This window comes from Lithobates pipiens, unplaced genomic scaffold, assembly GCF_037356315.1.
Source record: "Lithobates pipiens isolate NorthernLeopardFrog02 unplaced genomic scaffold, aLitPip1_a1.2 Scaffold_28, whole genome shotgun sequence".
Lineage (NCBI taxonomy): Eukaryota > Metazoa > Chordata > Amphibia > Anura > Ranidae > Lithobates > Lithobates pipiens.
In genome coordinates, this window is record NW_027507789.1 from 166017094 (window position 1) to 166039417 (window position 22324).

Below are 22324 nucleotides of genomic sequence, written 5' to 3' on the forward strand. Positions count from 1 at the left end.
AAAATCGCTGAAATCCCCCATCAGCAGTCAGTGTTGATGGGGGGAAACCCTCCTGCGCAGCCAATGTGTTTTCCCGGCAGGGGAAGCCGAGCAATAGGGGTAGCCGAGCAGGGGTAGCCACTAGTAATAATCACATGTAAAATTCGACCGGCTGGTTATAACCAAGGTGATCAATCAACTTGGGTACATTCAGGCTGCCCATATGTGGTCCCTGCTGAACTGGCCAAGATTTGAACAATCTATGGCCGGTCTCAGAGACCACAAGTGTAAGTAGAAGTCTTCCTGCTAATCTTCACATTAATGTATCATGAGTTTCATAGTTTATAGTTTCATAGTTAGTAAGGTTGAATAAAGATCTGAGCGAGTGTCTACAACTGTCCCTATCCCTGTACACTGCACACTCACATAGGTCCCTACCCTCAAGGAGCCCACAATCCAAGGTACCCATTCATATACTAGGGCCAATTTTGGACAGAAGCCAATTAACCTACCTGCATGTCTTTGGAGTGTGGGAGGAAACTGGGGTACCCAGAGGAAACCCACACAGGCACGGGGAGAGCATGCAAACTCCAGGCAGGTAGTGTCATGGTTGGGATTTGAACCAGCGACCCTTTTTTACTGCTAGGCGAGAGTGCTAACCACTACACCAATGTGCCGCCCCAATTGTTGATATAGTCATTTTTAGCAGGGGTTCCCTGAGACCAGAAAGTTATTTCAAGGGTTCCTCTGCGTTTAAAACACTTTAAAAGGCTGCTAAAAGTTTAAACCCAACAATCCCTCGCAATAGATGACAGCATATACTCCGGTGGCTCATTTGTTATAACTTCTCCTCTTCTAGTGTTACAGTCTCCCAAAGCCTATTTGGCATTCAACACTTTTTGGAGGCCCGTGTCCCCTGCTGCATGGTAGATCCTTCCTCTGACCCCATGTCCTGTGGTGACGAGTTCTGCGGTGATGTAGGGAGTCAGAGAAAGACACAAGCATGTGGTGGAGGTGCTGGCACCCGACACTCCAAGGAGAGGCTTTCCAAGACTACAACAAAAGAGAGGTAGGAGAAACTGGCCACCAGAGAGGTGACTATGGTCAGTGCTTCTATTGCAGGAGATTGCTGGACAAGGTCTCTTTAAATTTTCCAGAAACTGCACGGAATGCACATTTGAGATCTTTTCCATTTAAGGTAATTTGATTGTGGGAAACGTACTTAAATGTTTTTTTGTGGATGAAGAAGATCATCACGCTGAACAGGAGCATGGCGTGCCAGATATTGATCCCTGCTATCTATCTTTACAGATGGAGATTGCGGTTTGCTGAATTTTGGATACTGCAAAATGATTGCTGGGCATCTGAAAATAGATAAGGACTTGTGCAGGGACTCAGCTTATCCGCGCTCTTCTATAAAGATACAGAGTATCTAGGCACAGCAGCGCGTGATCGTGACTAGATGTTTCCTGCTTGGTGTAATGTGGCTGTGTATCTATCGATATGCTGATCCAGTAGATTTCACACCTGATGGCGCTCTCAGCTCATAATACCAGCTATCAAATGTAATGAGGAGAAGCAGTTATTGTGGTTTCTTTTCAGAGCCAGCTCTGAGCGATTAGGTAGCGACTCTGAATCAGTTGACATTCAGTCTGCAGTAACTTGAGGACATTCATAAGATGCAAAGGGAATAGTGGGGGGGGGGGGGGGGGGTGACATGCACATTCCTGATTTAGTCATTGAATAAAATGTGATGGGAGGTGTATAGCAGCTCCTGTCTCAGTGAGTAGGTATGACTATGTGTATATATAGATGTTCTTATACACAAAGAACATAGGGGTTGATTTACTAAAATGAGAGTGCAGAATCTGGGTCAGCTCCTAAAAATAAACCAATCAGCTTCCAGGTTTTATTTTTAAAGCTTAATTGAAGAAGCCGATTGGCTACCATACACAGCTGCACCAGATTTTGCACTCTTAAGTTTTAGTAACTTAAGTATCAACCCCATAGAGTTTAGGCAACATCATTTTAAAGCTGACATTTGGGCGAACAAATATTGTTTAATACAACAGCCATGTGTGTTCCCACTTGAATCTCCATGTCTTACCTCTTTTTTTCCCAGATCTGTATGGAACAACTTGCAGAGTTTAAGACTGGTGATCATTGCTCTATCTTTTTGTACAAGTTGGCTAGTTTTGTATCTGCCCCTTTACATTGGTGGTCAGTAGAGAAAAGCCCCTTTACATTGGTGGTCAGTAGAGAAAAGCCCCTTTACATTGGTGGTCAGTGGAGAAAAGCCCCTTTACATTGGTGGTCAGTGGAGAAAAGCCCCTTTACATTGGTGGTCAGTGGAGAAAAGCCCCTTTACATTGGTGGTCAGTGGAGAAAAGCCCCTTTACATTGGTGGTCAGTGGAGAAAAGCCCCTTTACATTGGTGACCAGTGGAGAAAAGCCCCTTTACATTGGTGACCAGTGGAGAAAATCCCCTTTACATTGGTCGCCAGTGGAGAAAAGCCCCTTTTATATGAGTGACCAATGGAGAAAAATTCCTTTACATTGGTTAGTGGCCAGTGGAGAAAAGCCCCTTTACATTGGTGGCCAGTGGAGAAAAGCCCCTTTACATTGGTGGCCAGTGGAGAAAAGCCCCTTTACATTGGTGGCCAGTGGAGAAAAGCCCCTTTACATTGGTGACCAGTGGAGAAAAGCCCCTTTACATGAGTGACCAGTGGAGAAAACCCCCTTTACATTGGTTTTCAGTTGAGAAAAGGCCCTTTCCACTGGTGGCCAGTGGAGAAAAGCCCATTTCCATTGGTGCCCAATGGGGAAAGGCCCCGTCTGTTAGTGGCCAGTGGAGAAAAGGCCCCTTCCATTGGTGGCCAGTGGAGAAAAGGCCCTTTCCATTGGTGGCCAGTGAAGAAAAGGCACTTTCCATTGGTGGCCTTCAAATGAGTGACCTGTGGAGAAAAGCCCCTTTACATTGGTGTTCAGTTAAGAAAAGGCCCTTTCCACTGGTGGCCATTGGAGAAAAGCCCATTTCCATTGGTGCCCAATGATGAAAGGCCCCTTCTGTTGGTGGTCAGTGGAGAAAAGGCCCCTTCTGTTGGTGGTCAGTGGAGAAAAGGCCCCTTTCCGTTGGTGGCCGGTGGAGAAAAGGCCCCTTTCCGTTGGTGGCCGGTGGAGAAAAGGCCCCTTTCCGTTGGTGGCCGGTGGAGAAAAGGCCCCTTTCCGTTGGTGGCCAGTGAAGAAAAGGCCCTTTCCGTTGGTGGCCAGTGAAGAAAAGGCCCTTTCCGTTGCTGGCCAGTGAAGAAAAGGCCCTTTCCGTTGCTGGCCAATGAAGAAAAGGCCCTTTCCGTTGCTGGCCAGTGAAGAAAAGGCCTTTTCCATTGCTGGCCAGTGAAGAAAAGGCCCTTTCCATTGCTGGCCAGTGAAGAAAAGGCCCTTTCCATTAGTGGCCAGTGAAGAAAAGGCCCTTGCCATTGGTGGACAGTGAAGAAAGGGCCCTTTCCATTGGTGGCCAGTGAAGAAAGGGCCCTTTCCATTGGTGGCCAGTGAAGAAAGGGCCCTTTCCATTGGTGGCCAGTGAAGAAAAGGCCCTTTTCACTGGTGGCCAGTGGAGGAAAGGCCTTTTAGAGTGACCCCCACATCATTGTATGTCAGTGAAAGCTGACCCCTTATACTGGTGGTTATGTAGGTGGGAGATCATTTTTCCAGTGCTCACTACTTAAGGAATCCCTGGGAAGATCTGGAGGAACCCTTGTTAAGAAAGCCTCCTCTATCTGATCAGTGATCTTCTGCATTCCGTGGCACTCCTTTCTCTATTGCTTCATAGATGATTCTGTGACCATGGTTTAGCAAGACAAAGTCTTTCACATTCTATTTGTGACACAGCATTAGCCTGAGCCTGTTGAATGCAGTTGGGGAGGTGACTGCTGCTAAACAGTCACGCCTCAGTGCTTCCAGGTCAGAGGTCACATAGCAGTGTCACAGTTGGCCTTGACCATTGCCATAATTCTCCTGTCACCAGATCCATCTGTTAGTATAGTTCCCACCACGTAAATCTCCTCTGATGAGCCCTGGAGAATTCCTTTGGCGTTTTGTTATTGGTTGTGCGGCGGAGTTGTCCTTGCAGTATGTTAAAGTCTTCAGCCTCTCCTCTCCCTTTTATTACCCCCACCATTCCTGCTACATAACATAACAATACTCACTTTGTCTTTGCTCCTCTCCCTCCATCTGCTTTTCATTCTGACCCCAACAGAATTGGGGATTTGCCCACATGACAAAGTTCTGACCTTGCATGCCCCTCTGAATGAAGAAGTATCATCTCTAGGTGTCAGCGATCTGCCAAAACTGTTCATACATTCTTCATCTTTGACATCTGACACAGAAACGCACCTAACTTAGTGACAAAGGTTCCAATTCTGATGGTTAGGTGATGGTGACTGGTAGCTGGGGACAACATAGGCCAGGGATATGAAATTGGCAGACCTCTAGCTGTTGCAAAACTACAAGTCCCATCATGCTTCTGCCTCTGGGTGTCATGCTTGTGGCTGTCAGAGTCTTGCTATGCCTCATGGGAATTGTAGTTCTGCAACAGCTGGTGGTCCGCTAATTGTATATCCCTGACATAGGCATTTCCCTTTTCAGAAACCTATACCTACATTATGAGTGAGGAAGTCTGCTTACAATCTTAATGGCGATGGACTTGTAAGTGTAAAATAGTCACAATAGGCTCAAAGCCCAGCCTGGCGTCTTGAAGTCTAATGCAGGCACCCTGCTTTAGATGTGATGACGCAGTCCATTTCCAGAGCATGGGGGAATGTCATCAGCCGAGGTAGAGGAAAAGTGGGCAAGTAAAAAAGAATTTTCTTTCATTTCATTTCAATTGCGTGGCCATGCACTGCTGTACATAAATTACATTTAATGTCCTTTTTTTTTTTTTTTTTGTGCCAAAAATAGAGCTTTCTTTTAGTGGTCACCTCGTGCATTTTGTGTTTTTTTTTTTTTGCGCTATAAACAAAGACCGACAATTTTGAAAAAAAAAGAACTATTGGGCCCAAAGTGTCAATATTTTGTGTGGCCACCATTATTCTCCAGCACTCCCTTAAACCTCTTGGGCATGGAGATCGCCAGAGCTTCAAAAGTTACCACTAGAGTCCTCTTCCACTCCTCCATGATGACATCACAGAGGTTGTGGATGTTGGAGACTTTGTGCTCCTCCACCTTCCATTTGAGGATGCCCCACAGATGCTCAATAGTGTTTAGGTCTGGAAACATACTTGGCCAGTCCATCACCTTTACCCTCAGCTTCTTTTGCAAGACAGTGGTTGTCTTGGAGGTGTCTTTGGAGTCATTTATCATGTTGGAATACTGCCCTGCAGCCCAGTCTCCGAAGGGCGGGGATCATGCTCTGCTTCAGTATGTCACAGTACATGTTGGCATTCATGGTTCCCTCAATGAACTGTAGCTCCCCAGTGCCAGCAGTGCTCATGCAGCCCCAGATCATGACACTCCCACCACCATGCTTGACTGTAGGTAAGACACACTTGTCTTTGTACTCATCACCTGGTTGCCGCCACACACACTTGACACCATCTGAACCAAATAAGTTTATCTTGGTCTCATCAGACCACAGGACATGGTTCTAGTAATCCATGTCCTTAGTCTGCTTGTCTTTAGCAAACTGTTTGCGGGCTTTATTGTGTATAATCTTTAGAAGAGGCTTCCTTTTGGGACGACAGCCACGCATACCAGTTTGATGCAGTGTGCGGCGTATGGTCTGAGCACTGACAGGCTGACCCCCCCCCACCCCTTAAACCTCTGCAGCAATGCTGGCAGCACTCATACATCTATTTCCCAAAGACAACCTCTGAATATGAAGCTGAGCACATGCACTCAACTTCTTTGGTCGACCATGGCAAAGCCCGATCTCAGTGGAACCTGTCCCGCTAAACCTCTGTAAGGTCTTAGCCACCATGCTGCAGCTCAGTTTCAGGGTCTTGGCAATCTTCTTATAGCCTAGGCCATCTTTATGTAGAGCAACAATTCTTTTTTTCAGATCCTCAGAGAGTTCTTTGCTATGAGGTTCAATAATGAACTACCAGTGACCAGTATGAAATAGTGAGAGCGATAACACCAAATTTAACACACCTGCTCCCCATTCACACTTGAGACCTTGTAACACCAACGAGTCACATGACACCCGGGAGGGAAAATGGCTAATTGGGCCCAATTTGGACATTTTAACTTAGGGGTGTATTCGGTTTTGGTGCCAGTGGTTTAGACATTAATGGCTGTGTGTTGAGTTATTTTGAGGGGACAGCAAATTTACACTGTTATACAAGCTGTACACTCACTACTTTACATTGTAGCAAAGTGTAATTTCTTCAGTGTTGTCACGTGAAAAGATGTAATAAAATATTTATAAAAATGGGAGGGGTGTACTCACTTTTGTGAGATACTGTATATACTGTAATTTTATTTTTATTTTTATATTAGTAATGGTGGCAATCAGTGGGATTGCAATATTGCGCCAAACAATCGGACACGAACTGACACTTTTGACACTTTTTGCAAACCACTGACGCCAATACAGTGATCAGTGCTATAAATATACATGGTCACTGTACTAATGACACTGGCTGGGAAGGGGTTAAACAGCCAGGGCAATCAGAGTGTTTTGGTGAACTATGTGTTCTGTTTTTCCTAAGACCCCTTTCACACTGAAGCAGTTTTCAGGCATTACAGGCTTACGAGCTCTAGAAATAGTGCCTGTAAAGCGCCTGAAAACCGGCGCTTTTCACAATGGGACGATGCCTTTGTGGGATGTTTGGAAAAGTCCTGCAAGCAGTATCTTTGGGGCGGTTTGGGAGCGCGGTGTACAGCGCTCCCAAAACGACCTGCCCATTGAATTAAATGGGCAGCCCTTCCAAAGTGCCTTGGAAGCACCCAACACAGGCCTTCTTTGGGGTTACAAGCGCATGAAAAGTGGCGTCGCTTATCACTAAAGCGCTGATAAAACAAGCGGCACTTTAGCGCTAGTGCCAGTGCGGCTGCAGCTCAGCGTGAAAGGGGTCTAAGGGAAGTCATGGATATAATTCCCTGGTTTGTGGGGAAAAAAAATCCATAACTTCCCCGCTCTCAGGACGGAGCTCTGCCTTGTTAACATGCAAGGCTCTGTCCTGTGTGTCTTCCTGATGATCGGTGGGTGCCAGCAGTCATACATTCCCTGGCCCCCGCTGATCGGTATCTGCTGTGTATAATCGCAGCACAGCTGGGTCGTGGGCGGCGCGTGTGCCTCCTACCCGGAAGTGCCGAATCGCGTACCTAGTAAGTGAACTGGCGCAGCAGAGCCGCCTTGCCATTGTACATTGAAGTGCTGCGGTCAGCAAGCAGATAAATCGGTGGTTAACCCTTGCAGTGCACCGAAAGGGAGACTTTTCCGATTTTCCAGAGCTGGGCTTTAATTCACTAAATTATAACCGTTATTCTGTTCAGCAGTGGGAGCTGAAAATAATGATCGTTATAGCAGATAACACGTGCATTTTAGCTTAGTAAATTGAGCCAAGTGCTTTGCAGAAATAAGTGATGCAATGATGCTGGTTTAGATATCCTTAAACCACAATGTTTAATACACACATGAAAAAAACCCTAACAATAAAATTCTCTTCCTTGCTCGCCTTTCATCTATTAAAGCCAAAGTTAACAAAAAAAAAAAAAGCTTCTCCCTGCAAAGTAAAGTCATAATGTGCTAGTACGCATTGCATACTAGCACATTATGAAAGACTTATCTTGAAATGAAGCCCTCCAGTGGCGCGCTGTCACCGCTGACGGGGCTTCCATCTTCACTCGGTCTTCCTTCTGGGTATGCAGGCTCTGATCCTTTAAATGGCCAAGCCACGATGACGACATATATGCAGCGTTACTGTTTACAGCGCAGGGCTTTGAAGGAGCAGCATGGGTGTGCCATTCCTTCAGAGTGCATGCGGCGGTGGCATCACTGGCTGTAGAGACACTAAATATCTCCTAAATGGTGCAAGTTTCGGAGATAGTCCTTGTACCTACAGGTAAGCTTTATTATAAGCTGTGGGTAGAAGTATCCAATGGGACTTTACTACTGCTTTAGCTTTACCATTGAACACATTTTATTATATCTGATGGACAAGTGCAAAGAAATGGCTGGGAGCTGATAACTTCCTGTACTCTCTGCCACTGGTCTGTTATCAGTGACCATTGCTCCTTGCTATCTCAATGGGCTACAAAATACATTTTTATTTTTTTTAAGTTGGAAAGTATTATTATATTATTATTATACAGGATTTATATAGAGCTGACAGGTTACGCAACACATTACACCAAATTCTTCAGAGTTTGTAAATGTTTTGAAAGCTTTATATCCTTTGAAATTATTATATACTTTATGTACACTGGAGCAAATTGCTAATTACATATTCAGGCTCTGCTTCCTCCTTAGTAGTGCTGCACAATAGATGTGCCTTGCTGATCCCTTTATCTCACTACCAGACAGAATCGATCTGTATGAAAACAGATCCTCAACGTTGCTGTGAGTGGTTGGAGACCATGTGATCTTTGTGTAGGTGCTTTTAGGTCACAGGGCACTTATACCAGCTTCAATTTTGCTGAAATCTGAGCCTCGTGCAATCGTTCGGCAGTATCATTGAAAATCGAACGCGCTGGGTGGAAAATTCTTGGTGGAACAATGACTGCAGCCAATCGGATTCAGTCACTGTTCGGGTATTCTGACAACCGCGGGAGCAGTGGCTGTCGGAATACGATAGTCAGAAGAAAAGGTTCCTCCACCCACATTGTTGGCAAAATATACAGTTTTTGTATTGTTTGTTTTATTGGTTTATTTACTTTTTGTTATTTTTATGTTGTTTATTTTGCAGTGTATTCTATAATATAGCTTTTTTATAGAATATAGTTGTGTATAGTGGCAGCTGGTGGTCAGTATTTGAAAGGGGGGGGGGGGGACAGACAAACACCACCCTAAGTCCTAAGACTCCCTGGCCAATAGGGGCTTCCTGATTGGCCAGGAAGAGAATGAAGAAGACAATAGCGAATATTCATTCGCTATTATCACACAAGTGAGTGTGCTCGGGAGTATTTAAAACCTATTAGAGCCTAATCATGTGCTTAAAAAATAAAATAAACCCCCCCATTGGAATCCATGTGTCCGGTGCCCTGTATGTAGATTAGGGGGCCGGATGCACGTATGGGGGGCCCTTATGGAGCGGCCACAAATGGTTGTATAACTATATGAAGGCATTAGAGCAGAGATCCTCAAACTACGGCCCTCCAGCTGTTGTGAAACTACACATCCCATGAGGCATTGTAAAACTGACATTCACAGCCATGACTAGGCATGATGGGAATTGTAGTTCCTGAACAACTGGAGGGCCGTAGTTTGAAGACTCATGGATTAGAGTATTTTACATGTTCAGCTAACTCTTCTTTTTTCCTTTTTTGCAGCAATTGAAACTCAGAGCACCAGTTCAGAAGAGATTGTCCCCAGCCCTCCCTCACCACCTCCCCTCCCCAGGATCTATAAACCTTGTTTTGTGTGTCAAGACAAGAGCTCCGGTTACCACTATGGGGTCAGTGCCTGTGAAGGCTGTAAGGTAAGTCTTTTGCACCTGGATAGAACAGGAGAGTACTTCTGTCTAATGCAATAGTCAACAGCTGTATGAGTGGATCTCTTATCTTGAGTGCTCTCTCCTTGTTATAACAAAAGATAATGCAATCATCATGTGATCACAGTTGGGTAGACTATAAAAAAATAAAAATGTACTACTCGAGGAAGAAGAAACGATTTAACACCCATTACCAACATATATGTGCGATAGGAAAGGGGTGAGCTTTAACGCCCACGTACCGCACAAGTGTGTTGCATGTGATCACAGTTGGGTAGACTATAAAAAAATAAAAATGTACTACTCGAGGAAGAAGAAACGATTTAACACCCATTACCAACATATATGTGCGATAGGAAAGGGGTGAGCTTTAACGCCCACGTACCGCACAAGTGTGTTGCTAGGCTCTGCGCGCACTCCCAGCGCAAAGACCGAGCTGTCAAACACCGCTCTCAGTCCGAACTGAGATGCCGGGACTGACTTCCGATCATGTGACCACTGTGACACTGCGCCAATCCTTCCTGTCCCCCTGGTGTTTAAAGGGACGTCAGGGAGGATAGGAGGGGGTAAACGTAATTTCTTCCTTAAATCAAATAAAAATCATGACTTGAATGTGCATTTAATGTCTTGGCATTTTTCTTTTCGATTGTCTTCTGGCTGAGACACTATATTCCTATTTGCTCTATTCCCCTTGTGCCACCAGGCCCTATGAAGTCCTGTGTGTCTCTGCAGAGTGCGGCTCTGTGTCCCTCTCACACTGGCTCTCTGAATGGCTTTACGTACGAGTTGTAGTACAGAGTAGGAGCCAGCACATTGAGGAGACTCCAACAGGAGCCCATAGATCCCGGCGACAAGGGGCATGGAGAGAGTGGGAATATATAGTGAGGGGGAAAAAAAAGTATTTGATCCCCTGTTGATTTTGTACGTTTGCCCACTGACAAAGAAATGATCAGTCTATAATTTTATTGGTAGGTCTATTTTAACAGTGAGAGACAGAATAACAACAAAAAAATCCAGAAAAACCTATTTTAAAAAAGTTATAAATTGATTTGCATTTTAATGAGTGAAATAAGTATTTGCCCCCTTCGCAAAACACGACTTAGTGCTTGGTGGCAAAACCCTTCTTGGCAATCACAGAGGTCAGATGTTTTTTGTAGTTGGCCACCAGGTTTGCACACATCTCAGGAAGTATTTTGTCTTTGCCATTGTCCCACTCCTCTTTGCCATCCTCTTTGCCCACTCCTCTCAAGTCATTAAGTTTTCGAGGCTGAAGTTTGGTAACTCGAACCTTCAACTCCCTCCACCTATTTTCTATGGGATCAAAGTCTGGAGACTGGCTAGGCCACTCCAGGACCTTAATGTGCATATTCTTGAGCCATTCCTTTGCTGCCTTGGCCGTGTGTTTTGGGTCGTTGTCATGCTGAAATACCCATCCATGAGCCATTTTCAATGCCCTGGCTGAGGGAAAAAGGTTCTCACCCAAGATTTGACAGTAGATGGCCCTGTCTATCGTCCCTTTTGATGCGGTTAAGTTGTCTTGTCCCCTTAGCAGAAAAACAACCCCAAAGCATAATGTTTCCACCTCCATGTTTAATGGTGAGGATGGTGTTCTTGGGGTCATAGGCAACATTCCTCCTCCTCCAAACACAGCAAGTTGAGTTGATGCCAAAGAGCTTGATTTTGGTCTCATCTGACCACAACACTTTAACCCAGTTCTCCTCTGAATCATTCAGATGTTCATTAGCAAACTTCAGACAGGGCCTGTACATGTGCTTTCTTGAGCAGGGGGACCTTGCGAGTGCTGTAGGATTTCAGTCCTTCGCGGCGTAGTGCGGAACCAATTGTTTTCTTGGTGACTATGGTCCCAGCTGCCTTGAGATCATTGACAAGATTCTCCCGTGTAAATCTGGTCTGATTTCTCACCGTTCTCCCGATCATTGAGACCCCATGAAGTGAGATCTTGCATGGAGCCCCAGACCGAGGGAGATTGACAGTTATTTTGTGTTTTCTTCCATTTGCGAATAATCACACCAACTGTTGTCACCCTCCCACCATGCTGCTTGGCGATTGGTCTTGTAGCCCATTCCAGCCTGTGTTTAGGACTACAATCTTGTCTCTGACATCCTTGGACAGCTCTTTGGTCTTGGCCATGGTGAAGAGATTGGAATCTGCTTCTGTGGACAGGTGTCTCTTATACAGGTAACACGCTGAGATTAGGAGCACTCCCTTTAAAAGAGTGCTCCCAATCTCAGCTCGTTACCTGTATGGAAGACACCTGGGTGCCAGAAATCTTACTGATTGATAGGGGATCAAATACTTATTTTACTCAATAAAACGCAAATCAATTTATAACTTTTTTTAAAATACATTTTTCTGGATATTTTTGTTATTCTGTATCTCCCTGTTAAAGTAAACCTACCAATAAAATTAGAGACCGATCATTTCTTTGTCAGTGGGCAAACATACAAAATCACTTTTCTCCCTCACTGTAGTGGCACGGCCAGGGGGATAGTTGAAAAATGAAGCCTTGAAGAGGAAATTAAAAAAGAAATAAATAAAATGCATGTGAATTATGCTATTTTTACCTGCTTTAGTAAGAAAATAATACTTTAAAAAAGTTTATTTAACCCCAAAACCAAAAATGTAATTTATTGCAATTTACCAGTCCTTAGATGTGGTGATTGAATTACTTAATTTATTTTTTAAGGCTTTTCCTCATAATTTCACCTGGTAAACCTGTGAATAACTATTTTCCTGTCTGAGTAGCCAAGCTATCTCCTCCACTGTATCTGTGGAGGCAGCCATGGTTGTCACCCATGCTGGACTTTAAACAAATCTGCCTTTGTAAAACAGCCCATAGGTTATGGAAGTGGTGGAAGGAAAGTAAAATGCTTGATTCCTCTATCGACATAGTCAGTGCTGATGGGGGAATTGCTCCCGCAGCGATATTGTGTTCTGCCACCTGGGAGCTTTCCAGGCTGGCGGAACACAATGATTAGCTAGTAGCAATAGCCACCGGCAGTAAACGCATGTAAAAAAAATCCAAGAGGCTGGTTGTACCCATGTCGATCAATGTATTGACTTGGGTACAACCAGGCTGCCCATAGATTGATTGAATCTCTGGTGAAACAGCCAGGGTTTGTTCCATCTATGGCCGGCTTAACTCTTTATTACATGGGAAGACTGGAAGGTTTGTCGTTTACAGAAGGGAGATAGAATTGTTTAATGCTTCCATTTCAGCTCACAGGAAGTAACAAGCAAACTGCATTTATGGCTCAATCAGCAGGTATATCCTGTGCTTGCCAAAAAATTTCTTAGCCTGAAAAAAGAAAACATTATTTTAACTCAGATCTTTTTTTTCCCCTTTATTTTTTATTTTTTTACTTCTATATCTTAAATGGTTCATCTTAATATACTTTCAATAATTAGTATTCATATTAATATACTGTGATTACTAAATGTTAATGTGCCATTAAATTAAGATAACAATGTTGTTTATGTCCAATCTGATGTATACATGTTGTAAAACATTTGTGAGTGTATGTGAAATACAAAACCTCATGTATGTTTAATATGTTTCAAAAAATTTATTAAAAAAAAAAAAAAAAGAAGAAGAAAACAAAGGCAGCCATCACATCTGAGGGTTTCTAAGCTGCAATATATTCCTTTTTATTTTATTTTATTTTATTTTTTTTAGTTATACGTTGGCTTGTTTTGTCCAAGTCTGATGCTCTAGTTAGTGTATTATGGCTTAGAGGTTTCCTGAAGTCTTTGAGTAGAAAAAACTTCCATCTCAGTGGTGGCCCATCCATAAGGGGCACAAGGCCATGGCTATGGCCAGATGCATGGATTCCAATATGGGGGTTTAAAGCATGTGCTTAGAGCCAGAGGCTCAAAATAGGGTGAATGAATATTCGTTAGTGTCGAACTGATTCTCCTCCTGGCCAATCAGATATTGGCCAAAAGGAGCTGCTATGCTGGCCACCGGGAGGAGGAGGGAGGAGACACAGGGGAAGCTAGCTGGCCACCCCGAGGGAAATGTTGCGGCTGGGTGACTGACCGACGTGGGGTGCGGGTGACCCAACCAGGGGGTGGTGGCTGGCTGTACACTATTTGCCGCCTGCCCCCCAAAAAAATACCACCGGCTGCCACTGTTCCATCTGCTTTTCTTTCCAGAAGGATGGTGCAATCAAGTATCGTCCAGGGTCAGCCTTCCCTTTCTGGGTAGAAAAGGCAGCATTGTGTATTATATTACAGAATTGTGTAAATCCTGGTTCCTGTGCGGTTCTTGGCTGCGCTCCCAAAAGTTTGATCACGATCTGCCCCTGTTGCAGCCTCGCACCATGTGACTTGCTGCAAAAGCAACTGAAAGGTGATTCAGCCTGGGTTCACACTAGATGCCGTGCAAATTCACAGCGAATTTGGCACCAGATCTAAATCGCAACCGGTCTTTGCAAACCGATTGCGGGGTGTATGTTAACGACGCCCCGCAATCTGCTTGCAAAACGCAGTGCAATTTGCAGAATCGGATCACATGGGTGTTAACACCCATGCAATCCGATTCTGGTGTGGACAAAAAAGGGGCCTGCACCAGTTTGATGCAAATGCGGTGCGATTTGAGCCATACAAATCCAGTGGTTCAAATCACACCCCAGAGACACCCTATGTAATTCACACAGGAATGTGCTGCGATTCCTGTGCGAATTACATGCAGTGTCTCGCACCGCATCAGCGCGAACCCAGGCTTCATCTGCATTTTAAATACTTCTGTAGTGACAGTGACTGAAAGGCCTAATTCCTAATGCACTATGTGTCTTCTCTGCCTGATATGAATGTATCTCGTGTAAATGATACCCTGTGGTCATTGCTTGTGGCATTTCTCCTGCAGGGTTTTTTCCGGCGCAGCATACAGAAAAACATGGTGTACACATGTCACCGGGACAAGAACTGCATTATAAACAAGGTGACGAGGAACCGATGCCAGTACTGCCGGTTACAGAAATGCTTCGAGGTTGGCATGTCCAAAGAATGTAAGTGTCCTTTATATGGTTTTTATACACTGATCTGTCTTTTGCTGTTAGGATATTTCTATTCAAATTTAAACAACCATTGTTGATTCAGCCACCCGAAATAACAATGTTTTTTTTTAAGTGGTACTAAACCCTCCTATCTGCCAAGGAAGGTGCCATCTTATCTGCTGTCTAGATCTGCAGTTACTATGGTGCTGCAAACACAGCAAGCAGGTTTAATCACTCATTAGCTTCTTATCACTCCTGGGGATGGTGAAGTGCTGATAGATGTTAGAGAATGTCTTGTGATCTGACCATATTTGGAGGGATTGGGAACAGTCTCCTGTTCGTGGGACAGCTGCAGGCATTGCTGTATAGCAGGTTTCACAGGAGGAAGCAGAAGGACAGGACAGAAAATTCTGAGTTGATGTTGATAGCCTCTATAGACTAGGGATTCATGTCTCTATATCACCTCATTTTTTTCATTGACATGTTGCCAGCAGACATTGAAAGTGTCCACCTTTTGGACATTGAGATCTTTGCACTAGAGTTCCCGACTCCACTCACCTGCCTTGGCCATTAGACATCGAGATTCTCTGCACTGGAGTACCCAGTCCCATCCACTTGCCCTGGCCATTGGATGTTATGATGTTTGCACTTGAGTTTCCAGCTCCACTCACCTTCATTGGCAATTGAAATATTTGCACTGGAGTTCCCAGCTCCACCTACCTGCCTTGGGCATTGAGATCTTTGCACTGAAGTTCCTAGCTCCACCCACCTGCCTAGGCCATGAAGATCTTTGCATGGGAGTTCCCAACTCCACCCACCTGCCTTGGCCCCTGAGATCTTTGCACTGAGTTGCCATACATAATGCTTTAGCCATTGAGATCTTTGCACTGGAGTTCCCAGTTGCAGTCACCTGCCTTGTCTATTGAGATCCTTGCACTGGAGTTCCCAGTTCCACCCATCTGCCTTGTCTATTGAGATCCCTGCACTGGAGTTCCCAGTTCCACCCACCTGCCTTGTCTATTGAGTTCCTTGCACTGGAATTCCCAGTTCCACCCATCTGCTGTGTCCATTGAGGTCCTTGCAATGGAGTTCCAAGTTCCACCCACCTGCCTTGTCTATTGAGATCCTTGCACTGGAGTTCCTAGTTCCACCCATCTGCCTTGTCCCTTGAGGTCCTTGCAATGGAGTTCCCAGTTCCACCCACCTGCCTTGTCTATTGAGATCCTTGCAATGGAGTTCCTAGTTCCACCCATCTGCCTTGTCCCTTGAGGTCCTTGCAATGGAGTTCCCAGTTCCACCCACCTGCCTTGTCTATTGAGATCCTTGCAATGGAGTTCCTAGTTCCACCCATCTGCTTTGTCTATTGAGATCCTTGCACTGGAGTTCCCAGCTCCCCCCACTGGCCTTGGCCATTTTGAGTGTGGTTAGATCCTTGTTCACATTTTTTATTTAAATTATAGGAATGGAAAAGAGAAGTGTAATTTCATAAGGACCAGAAATTTACCTGCAGTGCCCTACTCATAACTGACACCTTTTAATGAATAATAAATTAAATGATGCTTCCAATTCATAGATGATGTAATTTTAGTAATCGCAGGGACACGTACACCTTGTAGAAAAGCATACAGCTGGCTTTTTACTAAGAAATTATATATATATATATATATATATATATATATATATATATATATATATATATATATATACTTTTGAGGAAGAAAGGTTAAAAGTTAATGTCCTGTACATACCCTGCCTGGGCGTTGGTCAGAGAATATTTTCTGTGAGTACTTTTCTTGTGGTTTCCCTTAGTTCTCATTGCTGTCTAAATCTGGGTAGCACCCCCAAGAGCGACAATATTGCTGGGTGTTTTCTCATATCTGGTACTTCTTTAGTGAGGATCTCATTGGGGAAATGTTCAGTAGGGAAAAGCAATAAAAAATATACATACAGTCATGGCCAAAAATATTGGCACCCCTGCATTTCTGTCAGATAATGCACTACTTTTCCCAGAAAAATGTTGCAATTACAACTGTTTAGACATTCTCATGTTTATTTCTTTTGTTTGTATTGGTGTGACACAAAAAAGTGTAGAAACAAAAAAAGCCAAATCGGCCACATTCCACGCAAAACTCCAAAAACGTACTGGACAAAATTATTGGCACAGTCAATTTAATATTTGGTAACACACCCCTTGGAAAAAATAACTGAAATCCATTACTTCCTGTAACCATCAATGAGTTTCTTACACCTCTCTACTGGGAATTTGGATCACTCTTTTTTTACCAACTGCTCCAGGTCTCTCAGATTGGAAGGGTTCCTTTTCAGAACTGCTGTTTTGAGATCTCTCCACAGGTGCTCTATGGGATTTAGATCTGGATGGATTTCTGGCCAACTCGGTACTCGCTGGGTGCTTTTTGACATGAGCTTTGGGTTATTGTCCTGCTGTAAGACCCATGACCTCTGACGAAGACCCAACTTTCTGATACAGGGTTCTACATTGCACCCCAGAATTCTTTGGTAGTCTTCAGATATAATGCCATGCACACAGTCAAGACGTGCAGTGCCTGAAGAAGCAAAGCAACCCCAAAACATCAGTGAACCTCCACCATGTTTGACTGTACAGCCGTGGCCAAAAGTTTTGAGAATGACCCCAATATTAGTTTTCACAAAGTCTGCTGCCTCAGTTTTTATGATGGCAATTTGCATATACCCCAGAATATTATGAAGAGTGATCAGATGAATTGCAATTAATTGCAAAGTCCCTCTTTCCCATGAAAATGAACTCAATCCCACAAAAAACATTTCCACTGCATTTGTGAAAAAGACTTCAGGGCGCCCAAGAAGGTCCAGGAAGCGCCGGGACCTTCTCCTACAGTTGATTCAGCTGCAGGATCGGGGCACCACCAGTGCAGAGCTTCCTCAGGAATAGAAGCAGGCAGGTGTGAGTGCATCTGCATGCACAGTGAGGTGAAGACTTTTGGAGGATGGACTGGTGTCAAGAAGGGCAGCAAAGAAGCCACTTCTCTCCAAAAACATCAGGGACAGACTGATATTCTGCAAAAGGTACAGGGAGGACTGAGGAAGTCATGTTCTCTGATGAGTCCCCTTTCCGATTGGGGCATCTGGAGAAGAAAAGGTGCGCGCTACCATCAGTCCTGTGTCATGCCAACAGAAAAGTATTCTGAGACCATTCATGTGTGAGGTTGCTTCTCAGCCAAGGGAGTGAGCTCACTCGAAATGTTGCCTAAGAACACAGCCATGAATGAAGAATAGCACAAAAACATCCTCCGATAGCAATTTTTTCCAACCATCCAAGAATAGTTTGTTGAGGAGCAATGCCCTTTTCAGCATTGATGGAGCACCTTGCCATAAGGCAAAAGTGATAACGAAGTGGCTTGGGGAATAAAACACTGAAATTTAGGGTCCATAGCCAGGAAACTCCCCAGACCTTAATCCCATTGAGAACTTGTGGTGAATCCTCAAGAGGCGGGTGAACAAAAAACCCCCATAAATTCTGACAAACTCTTAGCAAGAATGGGCTGCCACCAGTCAGAAGTTAATTGACAGCATGCCAGGGCAAATTACAGTTTTCTTGAAAAAGAAGGGTCAACACTGCAAATATTGACTCTTTGCATTTACGTAATGTAATTGTCAATAGAAGCCTATGACACTTATGAAATGTTTGTAATTATACTTCAGCATGCCATAGTAACATCTGACAAAAAGATCTAAAAACACTGAAGCAGCAGACTTCATGAAAATGAATTTTTGTGTCATTCTCAAAATTTTTGGCCACGGCTGTATTCTTTTATTTAGTCCTCATTTCTTTTTCTGAAAACAGTAGAATGATGGGCTTTACCAAAAAGCTGTAATTTTGTTTTGTCTGTCCACAGCACATTCTCCCAAAAGGATTTTGGCTCCCTCAGGTAAGTTTTGGCAAATTCTTTGATCAATTTTCTCTTTCATCCACGTCCAGGGAAATTAGCTACGGTGTGGGCTGTAAACTTCTTGACAATGCTGCACACAGTGGACACAGGAACGTTAAGATTTCTGGAGATGGACTTGTAACCTTGAGATTGTCCATGCTCCGTGTGGCACACAGAGATACACCACAGAAAGGTTGAGTTAAATTTTCAACATTTTAACTGGTTTCTGGTGTGATTTCTATATTGTCAGTACCTGTTAATTGATACAGGTGAGTTAATTTACAAATTACAGGAGCATCACAAACTTGGAATGCAATAATTTATTACAATTTGGAGGAGGTGCCAATCATTTTGTCCAGTCCATTTTTGGAGTTTTGCTTGAAATGTGTCAGATTTGGCTGTTTGTTTCTACACTTTTTTTGTGTCATACCAATACAAACAAAAGAAATAAACATGAGAATACCTAAACACTTGTAATTGCAACAATTGTCTGGGAGAAGTGGTGCATTATCTGACAAATGCAGGGGTGCCAATATTTTTGGCCATGACTGTGTGTGTGTGTGTGTGTATGTATGTGTGTATATATATATATATATATATATATATATATATATATATATATATATATATATTAGAATGTGTGTGTATGTATGTATATATATATATATATATATATATATATATATATATTATAATATAATATAATGTGTGTGTATATATATATATATATATATATACACACACACACACAGTATCTCACATTTTTGTAAATATTTTATTATATCTTTTCATGTGACAACACTGAAGAAATTACACTTTGCTACAATGTAAAGTAGTGAGTGTACAGCTTGTATAACAGTGTAAATTTGCTGTTCCCTCAAAATAACTCAACACATAGACATTAATGTTTAAACTGCTGGCAACAAAAGTGAGTACACCCCTAAGTGAAAATGTCCAAATTGGGACAAATTAGCCATTTTCACTCCCCGGTGTCAGGTGACTCGTTAGTGTTACAAGGTCTCAGGTGTGAATTGGGAGCAGGTGTGTTAAATTTGGTGTTATCGCTCTCACTCTCTCATACTGGTCACTGGAAGTTCAACATGGCACCTCATGGCAAATAACTCTCAGAGGATCTGAAAAAATGAATTTTTGGTCAACATAAAGATGGCCTAGGCTATATAGAAAATTGCCAAGACCTTGAAATTGAGCTATAGCACGTGGCAGTTTAACAGGACAGGTTCGACTCAGAGCAGGCCTCGCCATAGTCAACCAAAGAAGTTGAGTGCATGTGCTTAGCGCCATATGCAGAGTGTATCTTTGGGAAATATACATATGAGTGCTGCCAGCATTGCTTTAGAGGTTGAAGGGGTGGGGGGTCAACCTGCCAGTGCTCAGACCATACGCCGCACACTGCATCAAATCGGTTTGCATGGCTGTCGTCCCAGAAGGAAGCCTCTTCTAAAGATGATGCACAAGAAAGCCCACAAACAGTTGGCTAAAGAAAAGCAGACTAAGGACATGGATTGCTGGAACCATGTCCTCTGGTCTGACGAGACCAAGATAAACGTATTTGGTTCAGATGGTGTCAAGCATTTGTGGCAGCAACCAAGTGAGGAGTACAAAGTGTGTCTTGCCTACAATCAAGCATGGTGGTGGGAGTGTCATGGTCTGGGGCTGCATGAGTTCTGCTGGCACTTGGGAGCTACAGTTCATTGAGGGAACCATGAATACCAACATGTACTGTGACATACTGAAGCAGAGCATGATCCCTCCCTTCAGAGACTGGGCTGCAGAGCAGTATTCCAACATAACGACCCCAAATACACCTCCACTGCCTTGCTAAAGAAACTGAGGGATAAAGGTGATGGACCGGCCAAGCATGTCTCCAGACCTAAACCTTATTTAGCATCTGTGGGGCATCCTCAAATGGAAGGTGGAGGAGCGCAAGGTCTCAAACATTCACCAGCTCTGTGATGTCATCATGGAGGAGTGGAAGAGGACTCCAGTGGCAACCTGTGAAGCTCTGGTGAACTCCATGCCCAAGAGGGTTAAGGCAGTGCTGGAAAATAATGGTGACCACACAAAATATTGACACTTATACAAGCTGTACACTCACTAGTTTACATTGTAGCAAAGTGTAATTTCTTCAGTGTTGTCACATGGAAAGATATAATAATAAAATATTTACAAAAATGTGAGGGGTGTACTCAATTTTGTGAGATACTGTGTATGTGTGTGTGTGTGTGTGTGTATGTATGTGTATATATGTGTGTGTATGTATATAAATAAATATATATATATATATATATATATATATATATATATATATATATACATAACGTTTTGCAGGTAGTGCATGTGAGGTCACTCTCCTCCACCTCTGCTGAGGTTATTATTTGCTGCCTGTACCCCACTGGGGAGATTTCCACTTACTCCTGTGTTGGCGATGCAGCAGAAAATAAGAGGAGATGCCTTCAAAGTGAAATGTAGTTCTCATAATTAGAGAATTGTCACAGGACCAAGTAACTCTATTGGAGGATTTTCCTGCACCACTTAACCAAGAGAAATAGAGAGGGATTGTGTACCCAGTAAGGACACAGCAGTATAAATTTGACAATCGATCCAGCCCTTCTCTACACTATCCAGAATGTAAAAATGTCTCCTCTTTCACTTTCAGAATGCTTAGCATATCTGAGACCCCATTCACACCTGAGCGTTTTGTAGCTTGACGCCTGAAGCTACAAAACGCTGGAGGGGAAAAAATCCATTATTCTCAATGGAGATGGTTCACATCTCCACTCCAAGTCGCCTGAAGCCATACGCCTGAAGCTCAAACAAGTTCCGGACCGCGCGAATCGGGCTGATTTGGGCGTTTTTTTTCTTTTAACATTGGTGACCTTTTGCCCTGCACACATTCGCGGCAAAGCGCGGTAAAAACCGCAGCGAATCGCGGTAAAAACCGCCGCAAATCGCGGTAAAAAACGCTGCAAAAACCGCTTGAAAAGGCTACGCTCAGGTGTGAATGCAGCCTAAAATGCAAATAGAAATGCTACCACTGTTCCCAACATGTTTTACACCCTGGGAGGAATAGAAGGTGTTTAGGAGGGCATATTTAATCAAAGACCACACAACTGGGACTATGCTCATGTATGGTCCCCTGATTGTGGGAAGAGCCATCTCTTTATATTCTATCAGGCATTTGTGAATTTTTATAGAGGTTAAACAGCTTTCGGTATATGTGCAATGTGTACTTGTTTGGAGTTCTACTTTAAAAGTTAGGTTTGGCTGGTGTCCACATCTTAAAGTTGATCTCCGTTTGCCTTGGCCGTACCATCTGGTCACAAGATAACCTGCAGTGATCCCAAATTAGGGTTCATGCTCACGAGTCTCTTGGCAATGTGCCTGGAACTATCTGAGTACTCTTGCATTTCCCAGATGCTCTATGGGGTGAATAGTCCGTTCTTTTCTTTTTTGCAGTAGGGTTATATCGCAATAGGGAAAACTGCCATTGGTGAGGTTGCCCCGTAGCTGATAAAACCGCCAAGGTGCAGCCAACCTTGGAGCAACGTCTGTTAGGGTAAGTGGCAGTTGAATGCCAGGGATTCTGCAATACATAGTTATTAAACACTAGTGGGAGCTCTCAGCCCAATGAAATTATCTGTTGTCTTTAACAACTGTTGAGATGTGATATCAGCCACACACGGAGTGTATTGTTTTAATGAGTCATCTGACTCACTGACTTGCATTGGGA

The 22324-nt window shown here is 43.7% G+C and overlaps 1 protein-coding gene across 6 annotated transcripts in view; it reads left to right on the forward strand.

The window, feature by feature from the left end:
* The window catches only part of RARA (retinoic acid receptor alpha), a 254848-nt gene that overhangs the window by 200662 nt on the left and 31862 nt on the right, over window positions 1-22324 (forward strand). For 4 of the 6 annotated variants that reach the window (XM_077459837.1, XM_077459839.1, XM_077459840.1 and 1 more), the window contains 3 exons: window positions 9469-9617; window positions 14518-14659; window positions 18541-18573. In XM_077459837.1, the coding sequence (XP_077315963.1) occupies window positions 9469-9617; window positions 14518-14659; window positions 18541-18573 (324 nt within the window). The remainder of the gene's footprint in view (window positions 1-9468; window positions 9618-14517; window positions 14660-18540; window positions 18574-22324) is intronic. The other 2 variants (XM_077459842.1, XM_077459843.1) reach the window with 1 other exon arrangement.